The sequence below is a fragment of the Chiloscyllium punctatum genome, chromosome 32 (genome assembly GCF_047496795.1).
Source record: "Chiloscyllium punctatum isolate Juve2018m chromosome 32, sChiPun1.3, whole genome shotgun sequence".
NCBI lineage: Eukaryota > Metazoa > Chordata > Chondrichthyes > Orectolobiformes > Hemiscylliidae > Chiloscyllium > Chiloscyllium punctatum.
Window position 1 is genome coordinate 48670995 of NC_092770.1, and position 27359 is coordinate 48698353.

The 27359-nt window shown below is 41.0% G+C and overlaps 1 protein-coding gene across 1 annotated transcript in view; it reads right to left on the reverse strand.

The window, feature by feature from the left end:
* LOC140458148 (structural maintenance of chromosomes protein 1B-like) overlaps window positions 1-27359 on the reverse strand; it is a 146280-nt gene that overhangs the window by 69908 nt on the left and 49013 nt on the right. Inside the window, exons 12-18 of the mRNA XM_072552306.1 lie at window positions 20541-20687; window positions 20246-20383; window positions 19808-19924; window positions 17573-17679; window positions 14483-14624; window positions 6931-7076; window positions 165-312 (exon numbers count right to left, since the gene is read on the reverse strand). Coding sequence (XP_072408407.1) covers window positions 165-312; window positions 6931-7076; window positions 14483-14624; window positions 17573-17679; window positions 19808-19924; window positions 20246-20383; window positions 20541-20687 — 945 coding nt within the window. The remainder of the gene's footprint in view (window positions 1-164; window positions 313-6930; window positions 7077-14482; window positions 14625-17572; window positions 17680-19807; window positions 19925-20245; window positions 20384-20540; window positions 20688-27359) is intronic.

Below are 27359 nucleotides of genomic sequence, written 5' to 3' on the forward strand. Positions count from 1 at the left end.
AGATGTGTCAGTTATGAACTTTATTCCCAGTGGAAGGTAATCTATGCAGGTAGATGTTGGCTAGAAGTCTCCTTTCCTGCTGCTATTTGGCTCCCCTTGTTGGAACAGCCCACACCTAAATACTCACAAGGTTGAAAGGAAAAAGAAAAAAAGGTAATGCCTACCTCACTAATTTCTTCCAGTTGCCCTTGGAGAAGTTCAATCTGTACATCTTGGACTTTGCAAGCAAGTAGAAGATTGTGCCTCTCCAATCTTTTTTGTTCTATTGAAGTTTCCACGGATACACATTCTTTCTGAAGTTTTGCTACCTCCCTGGACACAACATCATCATGTCAAATTTTATTACATTTTGGCACACACAAACTGTAAATATTCTTCATTTTATAATTAAGTGAAAGTCAAACAGGGAAATGCAGCACTCAAAAGCACTTGCTATGCTCCCATCTGATGTGATTATTGGACAAGTGATGTCCTGGCATGATAAATCTTACTTTAAATTATTGTGGTTTAAATAAAATTTGCTGAAACATAACATATAGTACTGCACATCTTGCTTTAACAGTAAAACAGTTTATTAGCAAAAGAAATCAAAGTAAAATGGAATAACAAACTATTTATAGCACAAATTCAGTGATCTTTAAACACAGTAAAAGTATAAACCCATTAATCCTAAAACACTCCTTGATTATTGAAAGGAAAAACAAGCGTTTTTGTATAGTTCCCAGAACACACTACTGATATAGTATCTAAAAACATACATTGCATAATACCCCAAAACACCAATCATACAGTACTCACGAGAGTGCTTGTCGCTAACATCTTGTTAGGTTTAAGTCACTTGTTACTTTAACCTTCTTCCTGGAGCTATTATGCGTAAGTAAACTAACACTCTGATTTGGGACTATCACTAACTCATTACTCTAAGGTAAGCTAGTTTTATTATATTCCCTTCTCAAGAAGGGCCATGCTAGAGTGAAAATGCCAAATTTCATCTGATCTAGGAAGCTAAGCAGACTCAAACTTGCTAAGTACTTGGATGGGAGACCCGCTGGGAATAAACGAAGAATGTTACCTCAGATTACAACAGGATCTTGACCAGATGGTCCAATGGGCTGAGAAGTGGCAGATAGAGTTTAATTCAGATAACTGAGAGGTGTTGCATTTTGGGAAAGCAAATCTTAGCAGGACTTATACACTTAATGGTAAGGTCCTCGGGAGTGTTGCTGAACAAAGACACCTTGGAGTGCAGGTTCATAGCTCCTTGAAAGTACAGTCGCAGGTAGATAGGATAGTGAAGAAGGCATTTGGTATGCTTTCTTTTATTGGTCAGAGTATTGAGTCCAGGAGTTGGGAGGTTATGTTGCAACTGTACAGGGCATTGGTTAGGCCACTGTTGAAATATTGTGTGCAATTCTGATCTCCTTCCTATCGGAAAGATGTTGTGAAACTTGAAAGGGTTCAGAAAAGATTTACAAGGATGTTGACAGGATTGGAGGATTTGAGCTATAGGGAGAGGCTGAACAGACTGGGGCTGTTTTTCCTGGAGCGTCGGAGGCTGAGGGGTGACCTTATAGAGGTTTACAAAATCATGAGGGGCATGGATAGGATAAATAGACAAAGTATTTTCCCTGAGGTGGGGGAATCCAGAATTAGAGGGTTGGTGTGAGAGCGGAAAGATATAAAAGAGACCGAAGGGGCAACTTTTTCACACAGAGGGTGGTATGCGTATGGAATGAGTTGCCAGAGGAAGTGGTGGAGGCTGGTACCATTGCAACATTTAAAAAGCTTTTGAATGGGTATATGAATAGGAAGGGTTTGGAGGGATATGGGCCGGGTGCTGGCAGGTGGGACTAGATTGGGTTGGGATGTCTGGTCAGCATGGACAGGTTGGACCGAAGGGTCTGTTTCCATGCTGTACACCTCTATGACTCTATGACTAGGTGCAGTAGTCTGAAAAAAAAAGGGGCGGCACAGTGGCTCAGAACGCCAGGGACCCGGGCTTGATTCCAACCTCAGGCAACTGTTGCTGTAAGCACGCTCTGCCCAAGTCTGCTTGGATTTCCCCCGGGTGCTTTGGGTTCCTCCCACAGTCCAAAGATGTGCAGGTTAGGTGGACTGGCCTTACCAAAATTATCCAGGGATATGTAGGCTAGATGGATTTGCAATGGTAAATGTGGGGTCACGAGACACAGTAGGGGTCTGAGTGGGATGCTCTTCGGACAGTTGGTGTTCGATGGGCCAAATGACCTTCTTCTGCACTGGAGAGGTTCTCCAGTCTATAAGTACAGATTCTATGAATCTAAGAGTACCGGTCTATACAGTCATCCTCATCAGAGATTTTCATAGGACTGTTCAAATGCTGAGGGTTTCTCTTAAACTTAAAAGTCCCTCTCCCCACCCTCTAAACTAGAACTTGCTATCTTCTTTGGTTGTAAAATCATATCAATGCACACAAGAACCAATTAATTCTAAAGCTAGAACTCAAATCTTAAATCAAGATTTTACCTGTGATAAATAACTCAAATCTCAACTACTGCACTCTTGTATCATCATTGACAGGCAAGCAACCTGAAGTTCTTCTGTTAACAGTTAATTCAGAACACTTGCTCTAGAGGCAATGTTACAGATTGGTAAGTTTACTTTAAGTTTACTAAAAAGTAGGGTGTAAACAAAAACATCCAGTAAGATCAACTGTTGTAACTTCAGTGATTAAAATGAATGCCTTAAAAACTAATAACTATTTGCTAATAATAGCAAAAAAAAGTAGATTACATATTCAGATTATTCAAATAAAGTCCCTATTTACTGAAGGGGCAGATAGGAAGACCATCTTTCAGGGTAGCTACATTAAAGTTCCAAAAATATTACAATGTCCCAAGCAATTTTCTGTAATTCAGGTGGGTATACACTGAAACAAAGAAATAATCAATGAGAAAGAAATACCCATTTTTATTTATTTTCAGACAAAATACAGCAGTTATTTATTGAACAGACAACTTTAGGGCTTCAAAATCAAAACCAGATTCTTAGACCATCACCTTCTTAATGGCAATTAGATATGGACAACAAATGCTACCTTTGCCAGTGATGCTCAGTGATGAAATGCTTAAGTAATTTCCAGTGCTTGTCTGGCAGCATCCCCATCACAAAAACTAACAATATGCTGAAAATTCCATTCATTGCTGTTAATTTTTTACTTTTATGAGCACAATCTTCCTCAAATCTTTTTAAAAAGATTGTGCTTTTTAATTGCAATTCAAATTCATGCTAGGTTTAGCTGAAAAGATAGTGTGAGACTCCAGCTCTGTCCAGCAAATTAGATACTCATCCAGGACAAATTAAATCAATACTGCAACATTTTGATAAATTTGCATTTACAGTAATTTAGTGAAGATCTAAAATTTAAACTGGTTCTTCTGGCCAGAACATAATTAATAATTTTGCGTTAACTAAGACATTGATAACTGTACCTCAATATAGATAGGAAATCTTTAAATCATTTTCAGTCATGTGCCTTGATTATTCAGTTGGTGGATTGAAATGATTTAAAAATGCTTTCTTTCTTAAATAAGTTCATTTTCAGTCATTGTAATCCAACTGTACCTCTAGCAGTTCATTGTTATGCTTTTCTTGTTATATTCTAATCTAAGAGCAATATGTGGAATATGTTTGGGTGGAGCTAATAAAAAACAATGGGCAGTAGACACTGGCTGTAGCTATTTATAAGCTACCAAATAGTAGTAATAGTGTGGGATATGATATTTGTCAGGTGATAAGAGAAACATGTAACAAGAACAACATTTTAATCATGGGTGTCTTCAATTTGCATTTCGGCTGTGTCAAGCAAGTGAACATTAAAACCATGGACGATGGGTTGTTGTGTAAGGGGTAGGTTATGTTGAGGACCTGACTGGATGACTAACGTTTTGCAATCTAATATAAAGTGATGAAGGTGGCTAATTTATAATACTGTTGGAAGAAAATGTTTAGGAGTAACCACAATATGACAGAACTTTATATTATGTTTAGAAATGAGGCAGTTCAATCTGAATCAAGGGTGTTAAATTTGAATGAAGAAAAATATGAAGTCATGAGGCACAAATTGGCTGAGGTAAATTGGGAAAATACATTAAAAGGCTTGATTGTAGCCAACAGATAACCTTCGAACCAGGGCTTATAGCAACTGTACATTCCTTCAGTAAAGGATCGTAGAAGATAAAAAGAAAGTTTTGTGAATTTGGTCTACTCAACTATCTGCCAAAGTTTATTCTCAATTCCTTGTGAGATAGTAAACCTGTTCAGAAATGTTATCATGCATATCTAGACTAGGCTGGACTTGAACTCAGACATTCCAGTCCAGAAATAGGAACATTGCCTATTTCATGTGATATTAAATGACCTGGAAGTGTTCAGCTAATATGAGAGTCAGCATGGACTTATAATGGTCAGATTAGGCGCAGAATGCTTTATCTCCTCTTCTAACTCCATTTTGATTCAGTTACCCTGCCCCCCCTCCCCCTCGATAGTCTGCACTGCTCTTAATGCGCTTTGCAAGTAAATTAACCAACTAGAAAACATAGGTAATTTACTGGTGATGGTTAATAGATGAAAAAATACCACGGGTGATTTGGTGGTGGGGAAAAGAAAAAAACTATTCAGTTATGTGTAAGAGTACTTCCTGCTATATATGTGAAAAAAACAGGCAGGTCAAGTCTAATGCATCAGATTGATTTATTTGATGAGTAGTAAACAAAGAAATGTCAACTGATGTTACTTATGTGATATGAAGTGATCAAAGGAAACGAGAGAGTTCTAATACAATTATTGAGTCGTGAATGACTCAGAAAATTGTACAGAAAATCACACTTCCAACTTGCTGATCATACAAAGAAAGGCAGTTTTGTAAGCAATATAGATCACGTAGTGACAAACTACAGTCCACAGACCATACCTGGCTTATGATCTATCTTTATCTGTTCCAGACTATCTCGGGACTTGATTAAATAGTCTGAGTGAAAACAGTTTGGAAAGACTAACCTTGAGTTAATGACCACAGGAAATAGATGAAATTAATCTTTTATATCTAGAGAACTAATTTACAATGGAATAGATGTCATGGTTTAGCTGTACAAAACCTTGGAAAGACTGCACCTAGAGCACAGAGAACAGTACAACCAAAACAGTATTTAGACTCCAATGGTTAAATTACCAGGAAAGATTACACAATTAGAATTGCATTGGCTGGAACTTAGAAGGTAAAAGAGTAATTTGATCAAAGTATTAAGCGAAATACATTTGGTAGATTGAGAGAAACTATTTTCATTAGCTGGGAAATCTTGGATTAAGCAATTAAAAATTAGAGACAGACCTTTCAGAAGTGGGAGGCACAGTGGCACAGTGGTTAGCACTGCTGCCTCACAGCGCCTGAGACCCGGGTTCAATTCCCACCTCAGGCGACTGACTGTGTGGAGTTTGCACGTTCTCCCCGTGTCTGCGTGGGTTTCCTCCGGGTGCTCCGGTTTCCTCCCACAGTCCAAAGATGTGCAGGCCAGGTGAATTGGCTATGCTAAATTGCCCATAGTGTTAGGTAAGGGGTAGATGTAGATGTAGGGGTATGGGTGGGTTACGCTTCGGCGGGGCGGTGTGGACTTGTTGGGCCGAAGGGCCTGTTTCCACACTGTAAGTAATCTAATCTAATCTAAAGTGAAACTTGGAAACGCTTCAAGCAAGTTTAGAACTCTTTTGCAAACCAAAATTGATGCTAGATCAATTTTTAAACTTCAAAACTGAAGATGGTCTATTATTGTTAATCAAGTGTATTATGGGATATGAAACAAAGGCAGGATATGAAACAAAGGCAGGCACATGGAGACTCGTTGTAAGTAAGCTATGAACTTATCGTATGGTTGAAGGGGCTAAATGGCTTATTCCAGTTTATTTGTTCCTGAGTTTGGATTCCTTGTGTGGTAACATAGAACACAGGAAAGTACAGCACAGTACAGGCCTTGGTGTTGGGCTGACCTTTTATCCTACCCTACATACCCTTCATTTTATTATTATCAATCAGAAAAGCCCTAGCTTCCTCAATCTTTCTTCATAAGACATACCCTTCAGTCCAGGCAGCATCCTGGTAAATCTCCTCTGCACCCTCTCTCAAGCTTTTACATCTTTCCTATAATGAAGTGAACAGAACTGAACACAATTTTCCAAGTGTGGTCTAAAGCTGTAGCATAACATCATGGCTCTTAAACTCAATACCCCTGCTAATGAAAGCCAATACACCACATGCCTTCTTAACAACCCTATCAACATGGCTGGCAACTTTGAGGGACATATGGGCATGGACCCCAAGATCCCTCTTTTCCTCCATACTGCCAAGAATCCTGCCTTTAACCATGTATTCTGTTTTCAATTTCAACTTTCCAAAATGAATCACTTCACACTTTTCCAAGTTGAACTCCACCTGCCACTTCTCAGCCCTCCACAATATCCACAACTCCACCAATCTTCGTATCATCAGCTTTCACTTCCTCATCCATATCATTTATAAAAATCACAAAGAACAGAGGTCCCATAACAGATCCCTGTGGAACACCACTGGTCACCAAGCTCCAGGCTAAATACTTTCCATCTACCACCACCCTCTATCTACTATGATCAGCCAATTCTGTATCTAGACAGACAGGTTTGCCTGCATCCCATGCCTCTTGACTTTCTGAATGGGGGAACCTTATCAAATGCCTTGTTAAAATACATGTACACCACATCTACTGCTCTATCTTCATTAATGTGTTTTGTCACATCCTCAAAGAATTCAATAAGATTTGTGAGGCATTGTTTGCCCTCACAAAGCTATGCTGACTATCTCTAGAGTAGTTTGTTTATTCAAAATAAATGTCAATTGGTGCTTTGACAATTAACAAAACGTACCTGCTAATATTAGATAGTTTCTTCCTAACTTCATCAAGCTCCTTTTGTGCATCCTTGACTTGCATCTTTTTAATTAACAGTCTGTTATTGAGGTCCTGCTGTATCACCAAGGCTTCATCTACAGTTTTCATTAACTGCATCTCCTCCTGTGATTTACAACACAAAACTGTCGTTAACATAAGAATACTTATGCATGAATGGGGATGTCCAGAAATAAATGCAATAGGCAATCCAGTGTACAAAAAGCATTGTGAAGGTTCAGCAAGTAATCTGGAAAGCTAATAGAATGTTATTATTTATCATGAGGACTATAAGACATCAAAGCAGAAATTAGGTCATTCAGCACATCCAGTCTGCTCTGCTTTTCAATCATAGCTGAAAAGTTTCTCAATGCCATTCTCCGGCTTTCTCCCAGTAACTCATGATCCCCTTGATACTCAAGAACCTTTGTATCTTAGTCTTAAATATACTCAATGACCTGTGGCAATGAATTCTGCAGATTTACCACTCTCTGGCTGAAGAAGTTTCTCCTTATTTTCATTCCCAAAGGTCTTCCCCATACTCTAAGGCTGTGACCTCGGGCCCTCGTCTCTTCTACCAATGGAAACATCTTCCCAACATCTACTTTGTTCAGGTCATTCAGTATTCTGTATGTTTTAATTAGATCCCCCCCTCATCCTTCTAAGCTCCATCAAAAATAGACCTAAGGTCCTCAAACGTTCCTCATATATTAAGCTTTTCATTCCTGGGACCACTCTCTTGAGCCTCCTCTGAACCCACTCTAGGGCCAGTACATTTTCCTGAGACATGGGGCCCAAAACTATGCAAAATACTCCAAATGTGGCCTGACCAGAGCCTTATAGAGAATTTAATATAAAATAAGGGACGTTATGCTTCACATACACGGGACATTGGTAAAATCACATCTGGAGTGTTACACACAGTGTTTAAGGAAGGATGTAAATGCATTGGAGGCAGTTCAGTTGACCAAGTTAGCTTCTATTTGCTGGAGTTCAGAAGGATAAGAGGTAACTTGACTGAAACGTAAGAACCTGAAGGGTCTTGATAAGGTAGATTTAGTGACAATGTTTCTTTTCATAGGATAACCTAGAATCAGTGCTCATTGTTCAAAAATCATGTGTCACCTTTGTAAAGCAGATTAAGTGAAGGATGTAGGTTTGCTCACTGAGGTGGGAGGTTTGGTTTCAGATGTTTCGTTACCATAGTAGGTAATATCATCAGTGAGCCTTCGGATGAAGCACTGATGGTAAAGGCCACTTTTTATTTCTGTTCAGGTTTCCTTGCGTTTCAGTGAGCAAACTTACATCCAGAACTTGATATTCTCTAAAGGTGCCTGATCTCTCCTCAACATACTATCCCACATGACAACTGAAATGAGCTTATGGTGCAACGGTAGCATGTCTGACTCCAGATCAGAAGGTGGTGTGTTTAAGTCACTTCAAGCTCACTGAAGCTCAATTTCTCCATGTTGTACATCTCTATGACTATGACTAAATCAAAAATTCATAGGTTGTTTAGCCTTTCCAGCTTTGCATTTTTATCTAACTCTTGCTATATGAACATTAGGAGCAAGTATCAACATTGCTGATTTGATTGTTAGCTCAAATACTCCTTCTTGACTGCCCCAATAACATTTCACCCCTTTCCTTAACTAAAATCTATTTACTTATGCTGTAAAAAATACTTAAGGACTCTCTTTCCACCACCTTTTCAGGCAAGTTCCAAAGGCTCACCTACCTTCTGGGAGAAAAATTTCAATTAATCTGGCGAGTTTTGAGAGGATTTTGAAAAGACATGACCCAATCTCACTAGTATCTCTACATACTGATGAGAAGGAGACTGGACAAGACATCCATTCTAGAACAAGCCAAACAGAGACACTTGCAAGAATTCCTAGAAGCATAGCATTCCAACTGGAAGTCTATCAATCAACACATTGGCTTAGATTTGCCACCCTCTGAGAAAAAGAATAGGAAATGACTTCACCGTCCCAAGGAAACCCAAACACATAAATAAAAAGCGGGCCATACCACCAGTGCTTCATCCGGAGGCTCACTGATGATGTTACCTAGTATAGTGATGAAAAGTCTGAAAATGAACCTTGCAGCTCAGCGAGCAAACTTACATCCAGAACCTCAACCTGAGCTACAAGTCTTCTCAAAACTCGCTAAGAGTATCAAGTCTCATGCAGTCTTATTACTAAGCTTATGCTATAAACCTTCTTATAATTGCCTTAAGAGTAGCAACTACCTTTGTAGCTATCAGATATTTTTAACAAAAGGTGAAGAAGCAAAGTACAGGGAGGATATGAAGGCAAATTAACTTTTTCACCCAAGTGTTTAGGATCTAGATTACACTACCTAGAAGTGTAGTGGAGGCAAGTTCAGTTAAGACACTCAAGAGGAAATTAGCTGATCATTTAAATAGAACCACTGTGCAAGGGTATGGGGAAAAGGCAGGAGAATGACGCTAATTCATGATGCTCATTTGAAGAGCCAGTATAGACACAGTGGGCCAAGCTGCCCCCATCTGCACTGTAACATTTCCATGACTTTCTGAATTGAACATAACTTCAATTTGAAAATCTTGCAACACCATGGGATCATTTAGTTCTGTTTTTTAAAAACACTAAAAGACGAATTACAACATTTCATTTCAAATTATTTTGAAAAATGGTATGCTGTCTTAATCGCATGAAGAATTCAATTGTAAATGCTCACACTTAGCAGCAATATTTATTATACCTGCCACTGAGATACTTTTCCACCCCCCCCATGATCTAACAACTTCTCAATCCTGACTAGAAGGGGTCTAAATTGGATAGACCCTAAAATTGAGAATGGGGAACATGATGCATAATTAACCAGAATGCACTCAGATGTTAGCAGCACATAAATGTAGTCTGTTTATTATAATGATGCATGCAAATTTATATAGCGCTAGTGCTCTGACTTGAGCACATGGACATGAAATCTGGCTTGAGAGGTCTTTTTTTTATTTCAGTTAGCACAATGGCCAGTCACTGAAACATAGTCACAAACAGGTGAAGAATATCTTTTACAACATAATTTATTACACAAAAGCCAAAATAAAACAACCAAAATTCAATGACTCTATAACTAACCATTTAGTTACAAAATTAGCTCAACGATAAAAGACAGAGGGTTGCTTTTTAGACTTAAAACTTGTGACCAGCAGTGTGCTACAAGGATCAGTGCTGGGTCCTTTGCTTTTCATCATTTCTATAAACGATTTGGATGTGAACATAGAACGTATGGTTAGTAAGTTTCCATTTGACACTAAAATTGGAGGTGTAGTGGACAGCAAGGGTGGTTACCTCAAAGTATAACAGCATCACGATCAGATGGGTCAATGGGCCGAAGAGTGGCAGATAGCGTTTAATTTAGATAAATGTGAGTTGCTGTATTTTGAAAAGGCAAATCAAGGAAAGACTTCTACACTTAATGGTAAGGTCCTGGGGAATGTTGCTGAACAACGAGACCTTGGAGTGTAGGTTCATAGTCCCTTGAAAATTGAGTTGCAGTTAGATGGGATGGTGAAGATGGTGCTTGGTATCCTTGCATTTATTGGTCAGAGCAATGAGTATAGGAGTTGAGAGGTCATAGTGCAGCTGTACAAGACATTAGTTCAGACACTTTTAGAATAGTGCATTCAATCCAGATCTCCTCCTATAGGAAGGATATTGCAAAACTTGAAAGCATTCAGAAAAGATTTGCAAATATGTTGCCAGGTTAGGAGTTATAGGGAGAAACTGAATAGGGTGGGGTCATTTTGCCTGGAGCATTGGAGGCTGAGGGATGACCTTATAGAGGTTTATAAACTCGCAAGGGGCATGGTTAGGGTGAGTAGATAAGATATTTTCCCAGGGGTGGGTGAGTCCAAGATTAGAGGGCATAGGTTTAAGGTGAGAGGGGAAACATTAAGGACCAAAGGGACAATGTTTTCATGCAGGGGGTGTTGCGTGTATGGAATGAGTTGTCAGAGGAAGTGGTGGAGTCTGGTACAACCTAAAAAGGCATCTGGATAGTTAGGAAGGGTTTAGACAGATATAGGCCAACTGCTGGCAAATAGAACTAGATTTATTTAGGATATGTGGTCGGTACGAATGAGTTGGACTGAAGGGTCTGTTTCAGTGCTCTACATCTCTATGACTGTATAAATGCTTGAAGGTTCTGAAGACACACAGCAAAACAAAGTATTATCCAGTTTCCTGACACTATCCATTACAGAGACCAAAATATGGAGATTTTACCCTACTATATTAAATCTTTAAGTTTGACTTAAGTGACCTTCCATGTGAATGGTAAAGTCTTCTTATGCAAATACTTACAAATCTAAGACCTTAGAACTACTCAGCTTTTAAAAACCTGTTCATTTCTAGTCTGTTTTGAAAGCTTTACAAAGTAAACTTTTATACAGGGGTAACTATGCTTTTCCTGAACTGTTCCATTCTTTCTGTATTTGCTTTTGACCCCAGTAAGGTCTCCTCTGTACCACCCTAAATTCTTCTCAATCTCTGAGTTTTCTAAGCAAAAATCAATCCTTGATTATCCTGAGCCTAAGACAAGTTAATGGCGTTAATAATTACCTCATTTATTGTAAACTACCACAGTAAAACCAATTTTCTGTTAAAACTCCAGGAGGTCCCTACTTTCTGACATATAATGGATTAAGACATTATTCCAGACTCTGATCTTGCACTACAAGTTAGTCTGCACTTCTATAAGCCAAATTGCATCTCTTCAACGCAAAGTGTATTCTGCTGCAGAAGAGTCCAAAATGAGTTAAAAGAAACAAAGACCACGAAGAAGCTGCAATGATTGCAAAACAAGTCAAAGAGTGTCACAAGATTTGTGGATGCCATTGCAGAGGTGTACAGGAAGATACAAGTGTTCTTGCCTCAGGGGCCAGGATTTTGAGAAGGCGGGGGAATAGGTAACAAATACTTTTCTAGACCTGAAAAGTATGCATGTCAAAAGACGTTTAGTGATCTCACAAGGTCAATCAATATGTGTGAACATCACGATAGCCTGACAACTTAATCAACAAACACGCTACACTGGTTAGCACACCAGCTTTGCTCACAATCCAAATTTCTTAGCAACCATTATACCCTCACCTAACTCTCACACTTGGAACTACAACAGTCTGTACCAGGGTTCATGGCCAGGGATGAGAGTAACCGAATACAGAATGGTCTGATTTTGTTTTTGTGACAAAGAATCATCTAATTATAGCACTTTTTATGACCTGTAATGAAATGCAGGTAGTTCTAGGCCATTTCAAGTGGGTATCAACATTTTCCCCTTGTATACCTTTGATTATTATCAAGACCAATACATATGTATAGAATCAATAGAGTAAATTCAGCATTCAATGCAGTTATGCATATGATATGGAATGAAGACCAATACAAGGATTATACACATGCTAAAAGAAGCAAAGGGCCATGGCAGTGCCTCACAAACTATTTCACAATGTGATCTCATTTTAATCCACCCTATCTTCTCAGAGCAATCGTGGATGAGCAAGATCCATCAACAAATATACAGAAGAACTCCTGAAAATGAACATGACCTTAGGGGCCAGTAAAACAAAAAAACAGTAATAAAGCAGCAAAGTAAAATTTGATATGTTATTATCAGAAACATATTAAAATATAAGAGTTTAGTATACCAAGTATAAAATATTATTCAAAATGCTCATGCAGTTTCCAGCCAAAATCAGCCATGATGCCAGAAGATTCAGTGAAGCCTCTTCTCACCAGAGAGGCTAGGAACATAAGCTCCTGCATAGCCATGCCAAACATGTACCAATAGGATGTGGCTGAGACGCTTAATGGCTAGAATCCTCCTGGGTTAGAACCAGAGCCTAAAGTCAAGCAGTGGGCTATTGGATCAGGGTTGATTGGTATTGGGGCCTCAGTCTGAATGAGAAGGTCCACCAGATCTAGAAAGTGCGCTTGCGTGAAATCCTGTTGAAAACCTAGATGCAGTGTCTCTGGAAATGGCCAAGTTATTCAAGGTTAATTGCACAGTGGTGATATCATTCAATATGGCATTGGACATTGATCTATAGTATTGACTTCTTTGGCACACCTTCCAACAAATCATAATTATGTGTGTAAGGTTACCTTCCTATGGTTGGAACCTCAATGTATTCCTTTCTGTCATCAATGCAAAGCCCTTCTCTGGATTGAATGTGCCACAGGTTTCTATTGGTAGTCACTGGAGCTGTGTGTTCCACTATATGTTGACTTGCTTTACTATGGAGGTAAAATAAGTGCCAATATCTGAGCTATGCCTAGGGAAGTCTGGAGTGCTTAGCTCAGCATTGAGAGGATTATTCTCCTCTGGAGTCTTTCTCTATTGGAATGACTTGATATTGAGAAAGGTCTCAAAGAAATATAAAGACATTAGTTAGGAGAGAGAAGGTGGCGTACCTGAGAATGCACACTAAACTTGCCTTTCTGCGCTGATTTAAAGGAAAGGATACAAAAGATATTCCAACACATTATTTGAACTGTTGACAGACACTTCCCTATTGTTCATGACTCTAGATGAAATATCTAGGGTTCCCTGCTTGGCATGTTTGAGGGCAATGATGCTAGGTACTCCATTCCTCTCTCTAAAACATTATGTGTGAAATTGTTTGCAAAGAAAGGAGGAGGAGGTTAGTGAGTGTGTTCAGAAGTTAAATAAAGATGTTTAAGAATCACACAAAGAGTGGCCATGAAAGAAGATTTTAAAAAAAGGAGGATGGAACAAAGATAAAGAGGTCATAGAGTCACAGACCTTTACAGCATAGAAACAGACCCTTCGGAGCAACTCGTTCATGCCAACCAGATATCCCAAGTTAATCTAGTCCTATTTGTCAGCATTTCGCTTATATGTCCCAAACCCTTCCTATTCATATACGCATCCAGATGCCTTTTAAATACCAGCTCCACCACCTCATCTTGTAGCTCATTCCACACATGCACCCCTTTTGTGAAAACATTGCCCCTGATGTCCCTTTTAAATCTATCCCCTCTCACCTTAAACCTATACCCTCTAGTTTTTCAACTCCCCTACCCTGGGAAAAAAGACCTTGTCTATTCACCGTGTTCATGTCCCTCATGATTTTTATAAACCTCTATAAAGTCACCCCCCAACTTCTGCCACTCCACAGAAAATAGCCCTAGACCATTCAACCTCTCCCTATAGCTCAAACCCTCCAAACCATTCCACTACCAAACTGTGTTTATGCGAGTATGCTGTCATTGCACAACCGAATGGTGACATTTAGAATATAAACAGAGGATCAAGTAAAATTGAGTCAATAACTGGAAAACAATCAAATCTTCAACTGATCTACCAAAGATATTTTGAGAACGCAAGTTTTTAAATTGTAATTAGGTTCAATGTTTTTGTGGTAAAATTGAAAGGAATATATTCGATTAACTCATTACTTCAAATAAGCTAACGTTCTTGAATGTGCTCATTCAGGAATTTGGAAAGAAACTTAATACCTTCTTTAACTTCACTACTTCTTCTTCATCTTTCTCAACTGTTTCCTTCCACTTCTGGATTTTTTTGACATCTTCTTCAATTTGGCTATATGAGTATTCGAGTTGGATTGAGAGTCTTGTTTTCTGGTTCTCAAACTCTGATCTGCAATGTGGACAGGAACACTTTCAAATAGTGAAATATTAATTCTAAGAAAAATTTGTTTTGCATAAGACCATTGCCGCTTTGGAAATAGACTAATCACAGATCACTTACAATAACATGGAGAAGATTTTATGTTCACCACTTGGGTAATAATCTGGCAGCGTAGATTGCTTAGGCAATGGAGATGAGTTTTTATTCCATTACTTATAGTGGAATGAAAAGCTGACAGGTTGTACAAAGGGCAAATTATCCTTAATTGAACGTTTCCATTAATTTGTCATACCAAGGAACATAACATGCTGATTTTTCAATCTAATTCTAAGTTTTGTTTTCCTACATCAGATTTAACTATTTGCCAAAATGCCAATAAACTTTCAATTGTGTATTTCAATAACTTAAATTAAAAATCCTTTAATGCACCAATGACGCACTCTGGCTGCAAGTGCTCATCCCCATTTTTCTCATGTTGAGAATACACATGTGCAGTAGTAGCAAAGCCTCAGATTTAAATTGAGGCTGAGTGCTAAGAACTTTAAAAACACCTGAAAATGTAATTAAAAATGAAGAAGAGAAAAACTGTTAAACAAAATCAAGTTCTAAATTGGAGGAAAGCTAATTTTGATGCTATTAGGCAAGAACTTTCAAACGCTGATTGGGGACAGATGTTCGCAGGTAAAGAGACAGCGAGAAAATGGGAAGTCTTCAAAAATGAGATAACAAGTGACAGTATATTCCTGTTAGGGTGAAATGAAAGGCTGGTAGGTGTAGGGAATGCTGGATGATTGAGTTAAGAAAAAGGAAGCATATGTCAAGTATAGACAGCAGAGATGGAGAGAATCCTTAGAGGAGTATAAAGTCAGTTGGAGTTTACTTAAGAGGGAAATCGGGTGTGCAAAAAGGAGACATGAGATAGTTTTGGCAAATAGGGTTAAGGAGAATCCCAAGGAATTTTTTAAATACATTACGGACAAAAGGAGATAGAATCTTAGAGATGTACAGCACGGAAACAGACCCTTCGGTCCAACTCGTCCATGTCGACCAGATATCCCAACCCAATCTAGTCCCACCAGCCAGCACCCGGCCCGTATCCCTCCAAACCCTTCCTATTCATATATCCATCCAGATCCCTTTTAAATGTTGCAATTGTACTAGCCTCCACCACTTCCTCTGCAGCACATTCCATACATGTACCACCCTCTGATCTAGTGAGAGAATAGGGCCCATCAAAGATCAGCAACGCAGCCAATGTGTGGAGCCACAGGAGATTGGGGAGATATGAAATGAGTACATTGCATCAGTATTTACTGTGGAGATGGATGTGGAGATATTGAATGTGGGGAAATAGATGGCGACATCTTAAAAATGTCAATATTATAGAGGAGATGGTGCTGGATGTCTTAAAATGTATGAAAGTGGATAAATCCCCAGGACATGATCAGGTGTACCCTAGAATTCTGTGGGAAACTACAGAAGTGATTGCTAAGCCCCTTGCTGAGATATTTGTATCATCGATAATCACAGGTGAGGTGCCGGAAGACTGGAGGTTGGCTAGCATGATGCCACTACTTAAGAAAGGTGGTAAGGAAAAGCCAAGGAATTAAAGACAAGTGAGCCTAACTGGTGGGCCAGTTGTTGAAAGGAATCATTAGGGACAGGATTTATATGTATTTGGAAAGGCAAGGACTGATTAGAGATAGTCAGCATGGCTTTGTGTGCGGGAAATCATGTCTCACGAACTTGATTGAGTTTTTTGAAGAAGTAACAAAAAGGCCTGTGATCAGTGGAGTGGCACAAGGATTGGTGCTGGGTCCACTACTTTTCATTATTTATATAAATAATTTGGAGGTGAACACAGGAGGTGTAGTTCGTAAATTTGCAGATGACACCAAAATTGGAGGTGTAGTGGACTGTGAAGAAGGTTAGCTCAGAGTACAACGGGATCTTGAACAGATGGGCCAAAGGGCCAAGGAGTGGCAAACGAGTTTAATTTAGATAAATTTGAGGTGCTGCATTTTGGAAAAGCAAATCAGAGCAAGACTTCTACACTTAATGATAAGGTCCAAGGGAATGTTGCTGAACAAAGAAACCTTGGGATGCAGGTTCATAGTTCCTTGAAAGTACAGTCACAGGTTGAAAGGATAGTGAAGAAGGCATTTGGTATGCTCTCCTTTATTGGTCAGAGCATCGAATATAGGAGTTGGGAGGTCATGTTGTGGTTGTAAAGGACATTGGTTAAGCTACTATTGGAGTACTGCATGCAAGAGGAAGAACGTTGTGAAATTTGAAGGAGCTCAAAAAAGATTTACAGGGATGTTGCCAGGTTTGGAGGGTTTGAATAGACTGGGGCTATTTGCCCTGGAGCTTCAGAGACTGAGGGGTGACCTTATAAAGGTTTATAAAATCATGAGGGGCATGGATAGGATATATGCACAAGCTCTTTTCCCAGAAGTGAGTGCGTCCAACACTAGAGGGCATAGGTTTAACATGAAAGGAGGAAGATATAAAAGGGACCTAAGGGGCAACTTTTTCATGCAGAGGGTGTTGCGTGTATGGAATGAGCTGCCAGAGGAAGTGGAGGAGTTTGGTACAATTGCAACATTTAAAAAACAGCTGAATGTGTATTTGAATAGGAAAGGTTTAGAGGGATATGGGCCAAGTGCTGGGAAATGGGACTAGATTAGGTTAGGATATCTGCTCTGCTTGGGCGAGTTGGACCAAAGTGTCTGTCTCCATGTTGTACTTGTCTATGACTCTTCCTCTTCTCCAGTAAGTTTTGGTTTACTCTTTTAGGTGTTTTTAAGGATTCTAACACTCTGCTATTGCGCATGCTCCTGAGTGCCAGTGACGGCAATCAATTTTTATAGGCAATCACCGTAAGTACCTATTATTACGCTGTCCCTTTGCAGTTAAGTGCATCATAGTTACATATAACTCAAATAGTGAATAACCTTTTCTTATCTATTTCTTCTAACTGCTTCACATGCTCATCTTCATACTCCCGAATATTTGCCACACCAATCTTGGTACAAAAGTCTTCAAACACTCTGTCTTCAATCTATTTAGAACAAAATAATGACTAGTCATTCTGAAGATACTTTTTTAGCATCACCCTAAAATTTCATCCAGAAATATTGCACATCATTACAAATAAAACTTCTATTCCAAAACATAATTGGGAACCATGGGGTGAAAATGGGCAAAACATTCAGCCAGATTATGGCTTTTGGTGAGATAGTGAACTGCGAGTTTCATAAAGGCTGCTCATTATGCATCTTCTAATTTCCTTTTCCACTGACTTCATCCATGTCAAAAGTGAAAATATCCTCCACAATATCATAACTGTAATGACAATTCATATTTGAACCAAGAATTAGGACTGTCCATTAGCTGTTGTACAATTCCTGGCATTCTTAGATATTTTCCTTTCTAATTTTCTACCCTTCTCTCCCTTACTTCAGTTATTCTTATAGGGCATGGTTTCACATACAAGGCGGTATCCAGTGTCTGTTGTATGCGCCTGTTCGTCACGTATGCAAGTTAAACTCAAAATATATTTAGCTACACAAGGTAGCACAATTAAGCCCATTGTCCATACTTCATGCCTATAGCCTTTTTGTTGATTTGGGTGGATTTCAGAAATCATTGGGAAATTCACCACATACAGAGCTCTTGGAGGAAGCCTTGTAATGAAGCAGAAATATTGTGACAGATAAGCCTTAAATATTTTGACAACTTACACTTATCATTATTATATGCTGTTATCTATGTTAGATGTTTTTATAGCAGTGATTGAACATTATTCAGTGTTGTTATAAAGTGTTGAGATGCAATAGTGTACTTTTCCCCACTGCCTGGGAAATCTTGATCTGAAGTGATTTAAATGTCTGACTTTGAAAAGAAACTGGCTGTTGCTTTAAATGAGGTGGGGGGGGAGGAGAAAACAGCCAGTTCCTCCATAAATTCTTTAAATGACAGGCTACCTATTTCGATAATAATCTTGCCTTATGTTCCATCCTATTCAATAGGCTCCATGATGTGAAGCTAGAATGGCTTGTTTTGAGAGATGAACTGACATGAATTTTTTTTTAGAAACTGACAAAGCACTTAGTTCTTCTGATGGTTGTGCACATTGTTGGACTGACAGTTTTAAGGAGACATTAAAGGTTGATCTGACTCGTCGTTTCTAAATAGACGTGTGGTTTTACACGCCAGTGACCAGTTTTTGTTTGGCTTGGAGATTTTTTTCTATGCAGTACATATTTAACTGACACATCCATTAGATTATGAGTTTATTTTCACACTTATTTCAACAAATGCCTGTTGCCAACCCAGAGTTCCTGACATCTATCCATAGTAGACATTAGGTAAGGGCAGACAAGGGTAGTAGTCACATGGACACATCCACTTGGAAGTTACTCTCTAAGCTACTAACCATCCTGACTTGGAAATGCACTGCTGTCCCTTCATTGCTACTGGGTCAAAATCCTGGAATCCACTCCCAAGCAGTAAAGTGGATTTACCTACACCAAATGGACTGCAACAATTCAAGACATAGCTTACAACTACCTTCTCAAGGGTAACTAAAGATAGGCACTAAATGCTGGCCCAGCCAACAATACCCACATCCCATGAATGAGTAAAACTAAAGTAGTCATAGAGGATACATTGAGGTCAAAGGTCATATAAGAAGGCACGGAGATATGAGGAGCATGGGAGTATAACAAGATAGGTGGTTACAAGGGGGCTTGGGCTGGGTGAGGGCAGAGAGTGGGTGACAGCAACGTGGTTTAAAAAAATGTGGAGAACTGGACTGATGTTCATGAAAACAGTAGCAGGCCTTTCAACTGGGCCACTTGGCACCAACACATCTTCAATGTTGTCTCAGACCTGCCCCCTCAGGTGAAAGACCTGAATCTTTACTACCCACACCATTAGATGGAAGTATGGCCAGTGTGAACTTCAAGAACTGACTCGACTCACTTTTCCCAAAACAAGGACAAAAATCCAGACCTTGAATTTCCCAGATTAATCTGAAAATAACTACTTATGTTTTTGTGTATATATTGAAATTTATTTATGTATATACTTGCCTGTTTGTTTTTGGAATCCTTTGTGTTAGTCCTTTGCATGAAATATATTCTAATATATATTGGATTATCTAGTAACATATTTAATGTACTTACTTCATACATTTGATTCTGAATGTGTTGCATTTTCACCTCCCTATCCTCGATATTCAATCTCACCACGGTCATTTCGGACTGCAGATTTGCCAGTCCACTTTCTAGTTTTGATCTTTCCTAATTAAAAATTCATAATATAAGGCATTTATGATCATAAGAATGAACATATTTTAACCATGCTACTTTGAATAAAGAGGATATTTTGCTCAATACATTCAGGTGCGCACAGTGCCTGTTTTCTATGTGCAAAGTAATACTGAAGTGGGCAGTTTAAACTGGGGACTTTCTGTACAGTGGAGAGAAAGAGAACTTGAAATTATTTGAGAACAATTGAAAGGAGAAAGAACGTCTGGATTTTTCAAATTAGTTGGGCTAATAACTTAGGGTGAGTAATCTTCCTGAGACATTATTATTCTTTAATTTTTAATAAATTCTTACCATATGGCTATTTGTCAAATGCTTTTTTCTAGTTTGCTCCAAATCATTAAAGGAATATCTCATTCTCGTCTCTGTCCCTTTGGCTTGAGCCTGCAACTGCCTCAATTCAGCTTCCTTCCGATTCACTTTCATTAACTCCTGTAAGTTAAGGGAATATCAACTCTATATTTCTGGCTGTTGGACTATAAGAATAAAGATAAATTTAAAAAGAGCTTTAACATATATGTGCATCAAATATAAATACATTCACAGCAGCTTTAAAGCAATGAGAATAACAAACATCAGTTTAACTCACCCTGAGTTCAATTCTCAGTTTCTCCTTAATTTCTTTCAATTGACTGATCTGCTTCTCATCCCAGCACCTGGCTTTGAACTTCAGATCACTAGAGCCCCCAGAAATGACACCAGATTTTAAGAATAGTGTTCCATCTAATGCCACTGTCTATGTTGTAAAAAGAAGATTGTAAAAGAATAACTATACATTTACCATAAAATGCATTTAAATTCATCTGCATACAAATCTAGTAAACTTCTGTCAAAAGCTAACAACTCGTAACATCTTAGCACATGTTGCCAGTTCCAGTTTGGAAAAAATAGTTTACATTTTACAACTAGACTATACCATTGGATAAAACTCCTGTCACCAACTCTGCCACTGCATGAACTACAATTCTCAATGGTGATCACACATCTTCTCCTTACAAAGTAACCTTTTCTCCCCACTGTGCTTTCTACACATTCTTAATGCTTCTCCTGCTCATACATGACTACCAAATGCTCCTGCACCTATACATTGTGTTCTTTCATTTCATCACAAGAAAACTGGCCCACAATTGGGCCGAGTGGTGTAAAACTGGCAGGGGACTGACAGTCATCAGTTTCCTTGTTGCTTACAAGCAGAAAATTCCTGATTTTTCTGAAGAACTGAGTGATCACTCATACGGATACAGGTAGACATGAATAAGCTACAGTCCCAGTAATCTTCTATGTGCTTAGCTATGCCAATATTATTACCAGTGCCCACTTATTTTGAATCTGCACAAGCACTTCTGCAGATTCTACAACTAATTCCCTTTCTTCTCTTATGCAGGAACTAGTTACACTTAGCCAATTTCCATAGAGGGCAGCACCAGAAACCCTCAGCTCCAACTTCACCTCTGAAGCCAGAGAAGCCTCAGAGGATGCACCAGCAAGGCACTTGTACCTTCCACCAACTCAGGAACTTTAATATGTGGTACTCTTCCTAGATTATATTTGGGAGCATCATGCAGTGAACACATTGCTGACACGAATCTACATCTGGTCAAAGAAGAATTGCCCCAAGTCAATGACACTCTGTAAGCTGCCAGAGACTGGGACCTGCTCAGCCTCAGGCCAAAGACATGTCCTTTTCTTGGCCATTAATGAATTGATCAACCTAAAGAAACACCAGGAAGCTTTGACACATGCAGTCAGCAGGCTGGAAGGATTGAAGAGTCCACCAACGTTGACAGTGCTGTGTTGGTTTCAGCGCAAGTGCCTAGTTATCTATACAGATAGGTTGGCTAGCATTGTGGAGAACCAGTTGCAGCAGAATGCTCAGTGGCTTCCAGATGTGCACACAGACCTGAACTCCATCATTTTAGGTGCTCAGCATCAATGGTAAGGCAAGAGGAGGATGAAGCACTTCAACCTCACTCTTGTCTCCCTAAGAGGAGAGGGCAAAGTGTGACAGCTGGAAGACAGGGAGGTGGAGCTACAGACAGGCAATGCAGAAGCTTCTTCTCAGGATATTCCAGAGGTACCTACCCACTTCACCTTATCTCTACCTGAGATCTAAAAGCCTGCTGCAGAACAAGTTAAGGAGACTTAAGTTTGGTAGGAGACACCCAGCAGGTCTGGGCACTCTAGGGCTAAAGGTAATGGAGGTGGAGGGAGACACTAAGTATTCCAAGTCAACAGGGCCAAACACAGAGCTGAATTTCTTCACTCCAGCTGCAGAAGTCAGACTGCACTCAGACGCAGCTGAAAGCAGAAGCAGATAAAATTATACTGAAGTTGCATACGTTGCATGGGTGGAACATCACAATAACTAATTTTTCACTTTTGTAAGTACCATTTCACTTGCAATGTTAAAATGTCTCCTCCAGTATAATTTTCATGCACCTTAATCAGTCACATCCATGTGAGAATCATAGAATGTCTACAATTTGGAAGCAGGCCATTTGGCTCATCACATCCACACCAACTCAATGAAAAACATCCCACCCAGATCCAAACCCCTACCCTATCACTCCGCATTTTCCATGGCTAATTCATTTAACCTACACATCCCTGGACACGATGGGCCAATTTAGCTAACCTGCACATCTTTGGACTATGGGAGGAAGCTGGAGCAAACCTAAGCTGACATGAGAACATGCAAACTCCACATAGGCAGTTACCTGAGGGTGGAATCGAAACGAGGTCCCTGGCACAGTGAGGCAGTAGTGCTACCACTGAGCCACGGTGCCACCACAGAATGAGGAGCCACTTCAGATATCCCAAGGATGAAAGAAGTTGCAACCATCAAGTGTTGTTTATCTCTCTCAAACATCTGACTCCTTGACAGCAGATAGCCTCAAATGGTAGGGATCCTTGAACCATGATGGCAAGGACTGTATCTAAGGCATTGCATTTTAACATGGACAATAACGAGGTTGAATGCAATGAGCAGGGAATATGCTCGGGCCAGGCCTGCACACATCATTCTACACTTAAACACACCATGTGATTGAGAATACAGAAATAGTGATGATTCCACCCATTTCTGAACAGTAAAATTTATTCTGTGTACCAGTTTTTCCAGGGGAAGGCAAAGCTGGGATTCAAGGCTGAGAGATTTACATTAGGCAGCTCACATGTCTATTCTTCTTCATAGCTGAAAATGTGTTGCTGGAAAAGTGCAGCAGGTCAGGCAGCATCCAAGGAGCAGGGGAATCGACGTTTCGGGCATGAGCCCTTCTTCAGGAATGAGGAAAGTGTGCTAAGCAGGCTAAGATGGGGGAGGGGCGTTAGAAATGCAATAGGTGGAAGGAGGCTAAGGTGAGGGTGATAGGCCGGAGTGGGGGTGGGGGTGGAGAGGTCAGGAAGAAGATTGCAGGTTAGGAAGGTGGTGCTGAGTTCGAGGGTAGGGACTGAGACAAGGTGGGGAGAGGGGAAATGAGGAAACTGAAGAAATCTAAGTTCATCCCTTGTGGTTGGAGGGTTCCTAGGAGGAAGATGAAGCGTTCTTCCTCCAGCCGTCCTGTTGCTATGGACTGGCGATGGAGGAGTCCAAGGACCTGCCTGTCCTTGGTGGAATGGGAGGGGAGTTGAAGTGTTGAGCCACTGGGTGATTGGGTTGGTTGGTCCGGGTGTCCCAGAGGTGTTCTCTGAAACGTTCCGCAAGTAGCGGCCTGTCTCCCCAATATAGAGGAGACCACATCGAGTGCAGCGGATGCAGTAAATGATGTGTGTGGAGGTGCAGGTGAATTTGTGACGGATATGGAAGTATCCCTTGGGGCCGTGGAGGGAAGTAAGTGGGGAGGTGTGGGTGCAAGTCTTGCATTTCTTGCCGTTGCAGGGGAAGGTGCCGGGAGTGGAGGTTGGGTTGGTGGGGGGTGTGGACCTGACAAGGGAGTCACGGAGGGAGTGGTCTTTTCGGAACACTGATAGGGAAGTGGAGGGAAATATATCCCTGATAGTGGGGTCCATTTGGAGGTGGCGGAAATGACAACGGATGATGTGATGTATGTTGATGATGTTGGTGGGGTGGTAGGTGAGGACCAGTGGGGTTCTGTCCTGGTGGCGATTGGAGGGGCGGGACTCAAGAGCGGAGGAGTGGGAAATGGAGGAGATGCGGTGGAGAACATCGTCAATCACGTCTAGGGGGAAATTGCGGTCTTTGAAGAAGGAGGCCATCTGGGTTGTTCGGTATTGGAACTGGTCCACCTGGGAGCAGATGCGGTGGAGACGAAGGAATTGGTAATATGGGGTAGCATTTTTACAGGGGGCAGGGTGGGAGGAGGTGTAGTCTAGGTAGCTGTGGGAGTCGGTCGGTTTCTAGTAAATGTCCGTGTTGATTCGGTGTAGCGGAGGAAAAGATGGGGAGGTGGTGCTACATCGATGACTGTATCGGTGCTGCCTCGTGCTCCCACGAGGAGGTTGAACAGCTCATCCACTTTACCAACACCTTCCACTCTGACCTCAAATTTACCTGGACCGTCTCAGACTCCACCCCGCCTCCTAGACCTCTCAATTTCTATCTCGGGCGACCGAATCAACACGGACATTTACTATAAACCGACCGACTCCCACAGCTATCTAGACTACACCTCCTCCCTCCCTGCCCCCTGTAAAAACGCCATCCCATATTCCCAATTCCTTTGTCTCCGCCGCATCTGCTCCCAGGAGGACCAGTTCCAATACCGAACAACCCAAATGGCCTCCTTCTTCAAAGACCACAATTTCCCCCCAGACGTGATCGATGATGCTCTCCACCGCATCTCCTCCACTTCCCGCTCCTCCACCCTTGAGCCCTGCCTCTCCAATCGCCACCAGGGCAGAACCCCACTGTTCCTCACCTACCACCCCACTAACCTCCGTATACATCGTATCATCCGTTGTCATTTCCGCCACCTCCAAATGGACCCCACCACCAGGGATATATTTCCCTCCCCTCCCCTATCAGCGTTCCGAAAAGACCACTCCCTCCGTGACTCCCTTGTCAGGTCCACACACCCCACCAACCCAACCTCCACTCCTGGCACCTTCCCCTGCAACCGCAAGAAATGCAAAACATGCGCCCACACCTCCCCCCTTACTCCCCTCCAAGGCCCCAAGGGATCCTTCCATATCCGCCACAAGTTCACCTGCACCTCCACACACATTTACTGCATCCGCTGCACCCGATGTGGCCTCCTCTATATTGGGGAGACAGGTCGCCTACTTGCAGAATGTTTCAGAGAACACCTCTGGGACACCCGGACCAACCAACCCAACCACCCCGTGGCTCAACACTTCAACTCCCCCTCCCACATGCAGGTCCTTGGACTCCTCCATCGCCAGACCATAGCAACACGACGGCTGGAGGAAGAGTGCCTCGTCTTCCGCCTAGGAACCCTCCAACCACAAGGGATGCACTCAGATTTCTCCAGTTTCCTCATTTCCCCTCCCCCTACCTTGTCTCAGTCCCAAGCCTCGAACTCAGCACCACCTTCCTAGCCTGCAATCTTCTTCCTGATCTCTCCGCCCCCACCCCCACTCCGGCCTATCACCCTCACCTTAGCCTCCTTCCACCTATCGCATTTCTAACACCCCTCCCCCAAGTCCCTCCTCCCTATCTTTTTTATCTTAGCCTGCTTGGCACACTCTCCTCATTCCTGAAGAAGGGCTCATGCCCAAAACGTCAATTCTCCTGCTCCTTGGACGCTGCCTGACCTGATGTGCTTTTCCAGCGACACATTTTCAGGTCTGATCTCCAGGATCTGCAGTCCTTACTTTCTCCTATTCTGCTTCATAGTGCATTCATGTGATGAGAAAAGCTGCACAAAGTATTGCCTCTCGCAGGTTCAATCCTCCAGCAATTCAACACAATTTGCCATCTAATTCAGCCAATGACCAATCTCAAACATTGAAGTGCTCCTGATGAATTTTTTAAAAAAATTAAGTTCCTCAGGATTCCTGTCAAATTAACGGGTACCATGAGCAACTACATTGTACAACACTCAAATATCATACCCGAACAACTAACTCATTAGCTAACTAAACTTAGCACCATAAGAAGTTAGTGAACTGACTCACTGAATCTTGTTTCTTCTCTGTTCTGTAGGGCAGCATACAATCACATGGATAATGAGATGTTTTATTCAGCACCAGAAAAGGTCAAGGATCCCAAAAATAACATTTTCCACAAAAATTGCAAGGTTCATATACTCTGCACAATTCAGGGCAGCTTGACAGATTAAGAACAAAATTCCAAACTATTAAACAAAATCCAAGCACAGCTCATTTTTCCTGGAAGCTGGTGGTTATTAGATTCTCTTTGGGGTCTCAGGCTCTCCAATGGTCTCTAGACTGATCTATCATATTCTCTTGGACGGTCCTCTTGATCAGTGTCCTGTTCCTCAGCCTCATCTTCATTTTAACAGACTGCTATCAATCTATTTCATCTGCATGCAGGACATTCTCTCTTTTTCAGCTCCTGTTTAAAGGACACAGCAATGCCATAAAGTTGCAGTAGAACAGTTCTGGACCATTTTGTAGAGCCTGCCAGACATGCAAACCTCACATTAATGAGACCTGTGGGCTGTTCCATAATGGCCCTACTTAAAGAAAAGACCATATGACTTTGGAGATTTCCATGCTCTTTATGGTGCTAAAACTTCCTCATACAGACGCGAGGGTTACAGTAACCTATTTGAACAATACTTCTCGACCTCTCAGCCCCCTCCTATTCACGATGTTCATATGCTCCCTACCAGTATCACCATTCCCTCAGTGATCCAATACAGTGAAGCCCACTCCCTTGAGCTGTCAATTTCCCTCAGACTCCATGGTTGCCCTGATCATTATAAAATTAAATACTAGGACTGACTTACAGGCGGACCCCAATTGGCCATGGCCCAATACCTGCCCTCATCTAGCAGACTGATCTCTCAGCAGCATCCTGATTGACATACTTGTAATTCCCAGACTACTTACACTTGACCTGTAGTGTTGACTGTGTACATTTCTTGGATTGTAAGGACACAGATGCCTGGACTCTGCAGGAACAAAGTGCTTGCTTGACTTTGGCCAAGCCTGATTGACCCATTGTTTAACTGATGCTTTTCTGATGAAGGTGTTATGCCCAAAATGTCGATTTTCCTGCTCCTCGGATGTTGCCTGACCTGCTGTGCTTTTCCAGCACCAGACTCTTGGCTGTAATCTCCAGCATCTGCAGTACTCACTTTCGCCCCAATGTTTAACTGAATGAGACCCTGGCTGACTGCTGCAGTATCAGTGACTGACTGTTGTCTCCCCTTATCTGACTAAGGACTGCCCCCTTTAGACTTTCACCCATTGCCATTTGCGTGAAATACATGCAGTGTATTTACTGCATGAACGGCTGGCA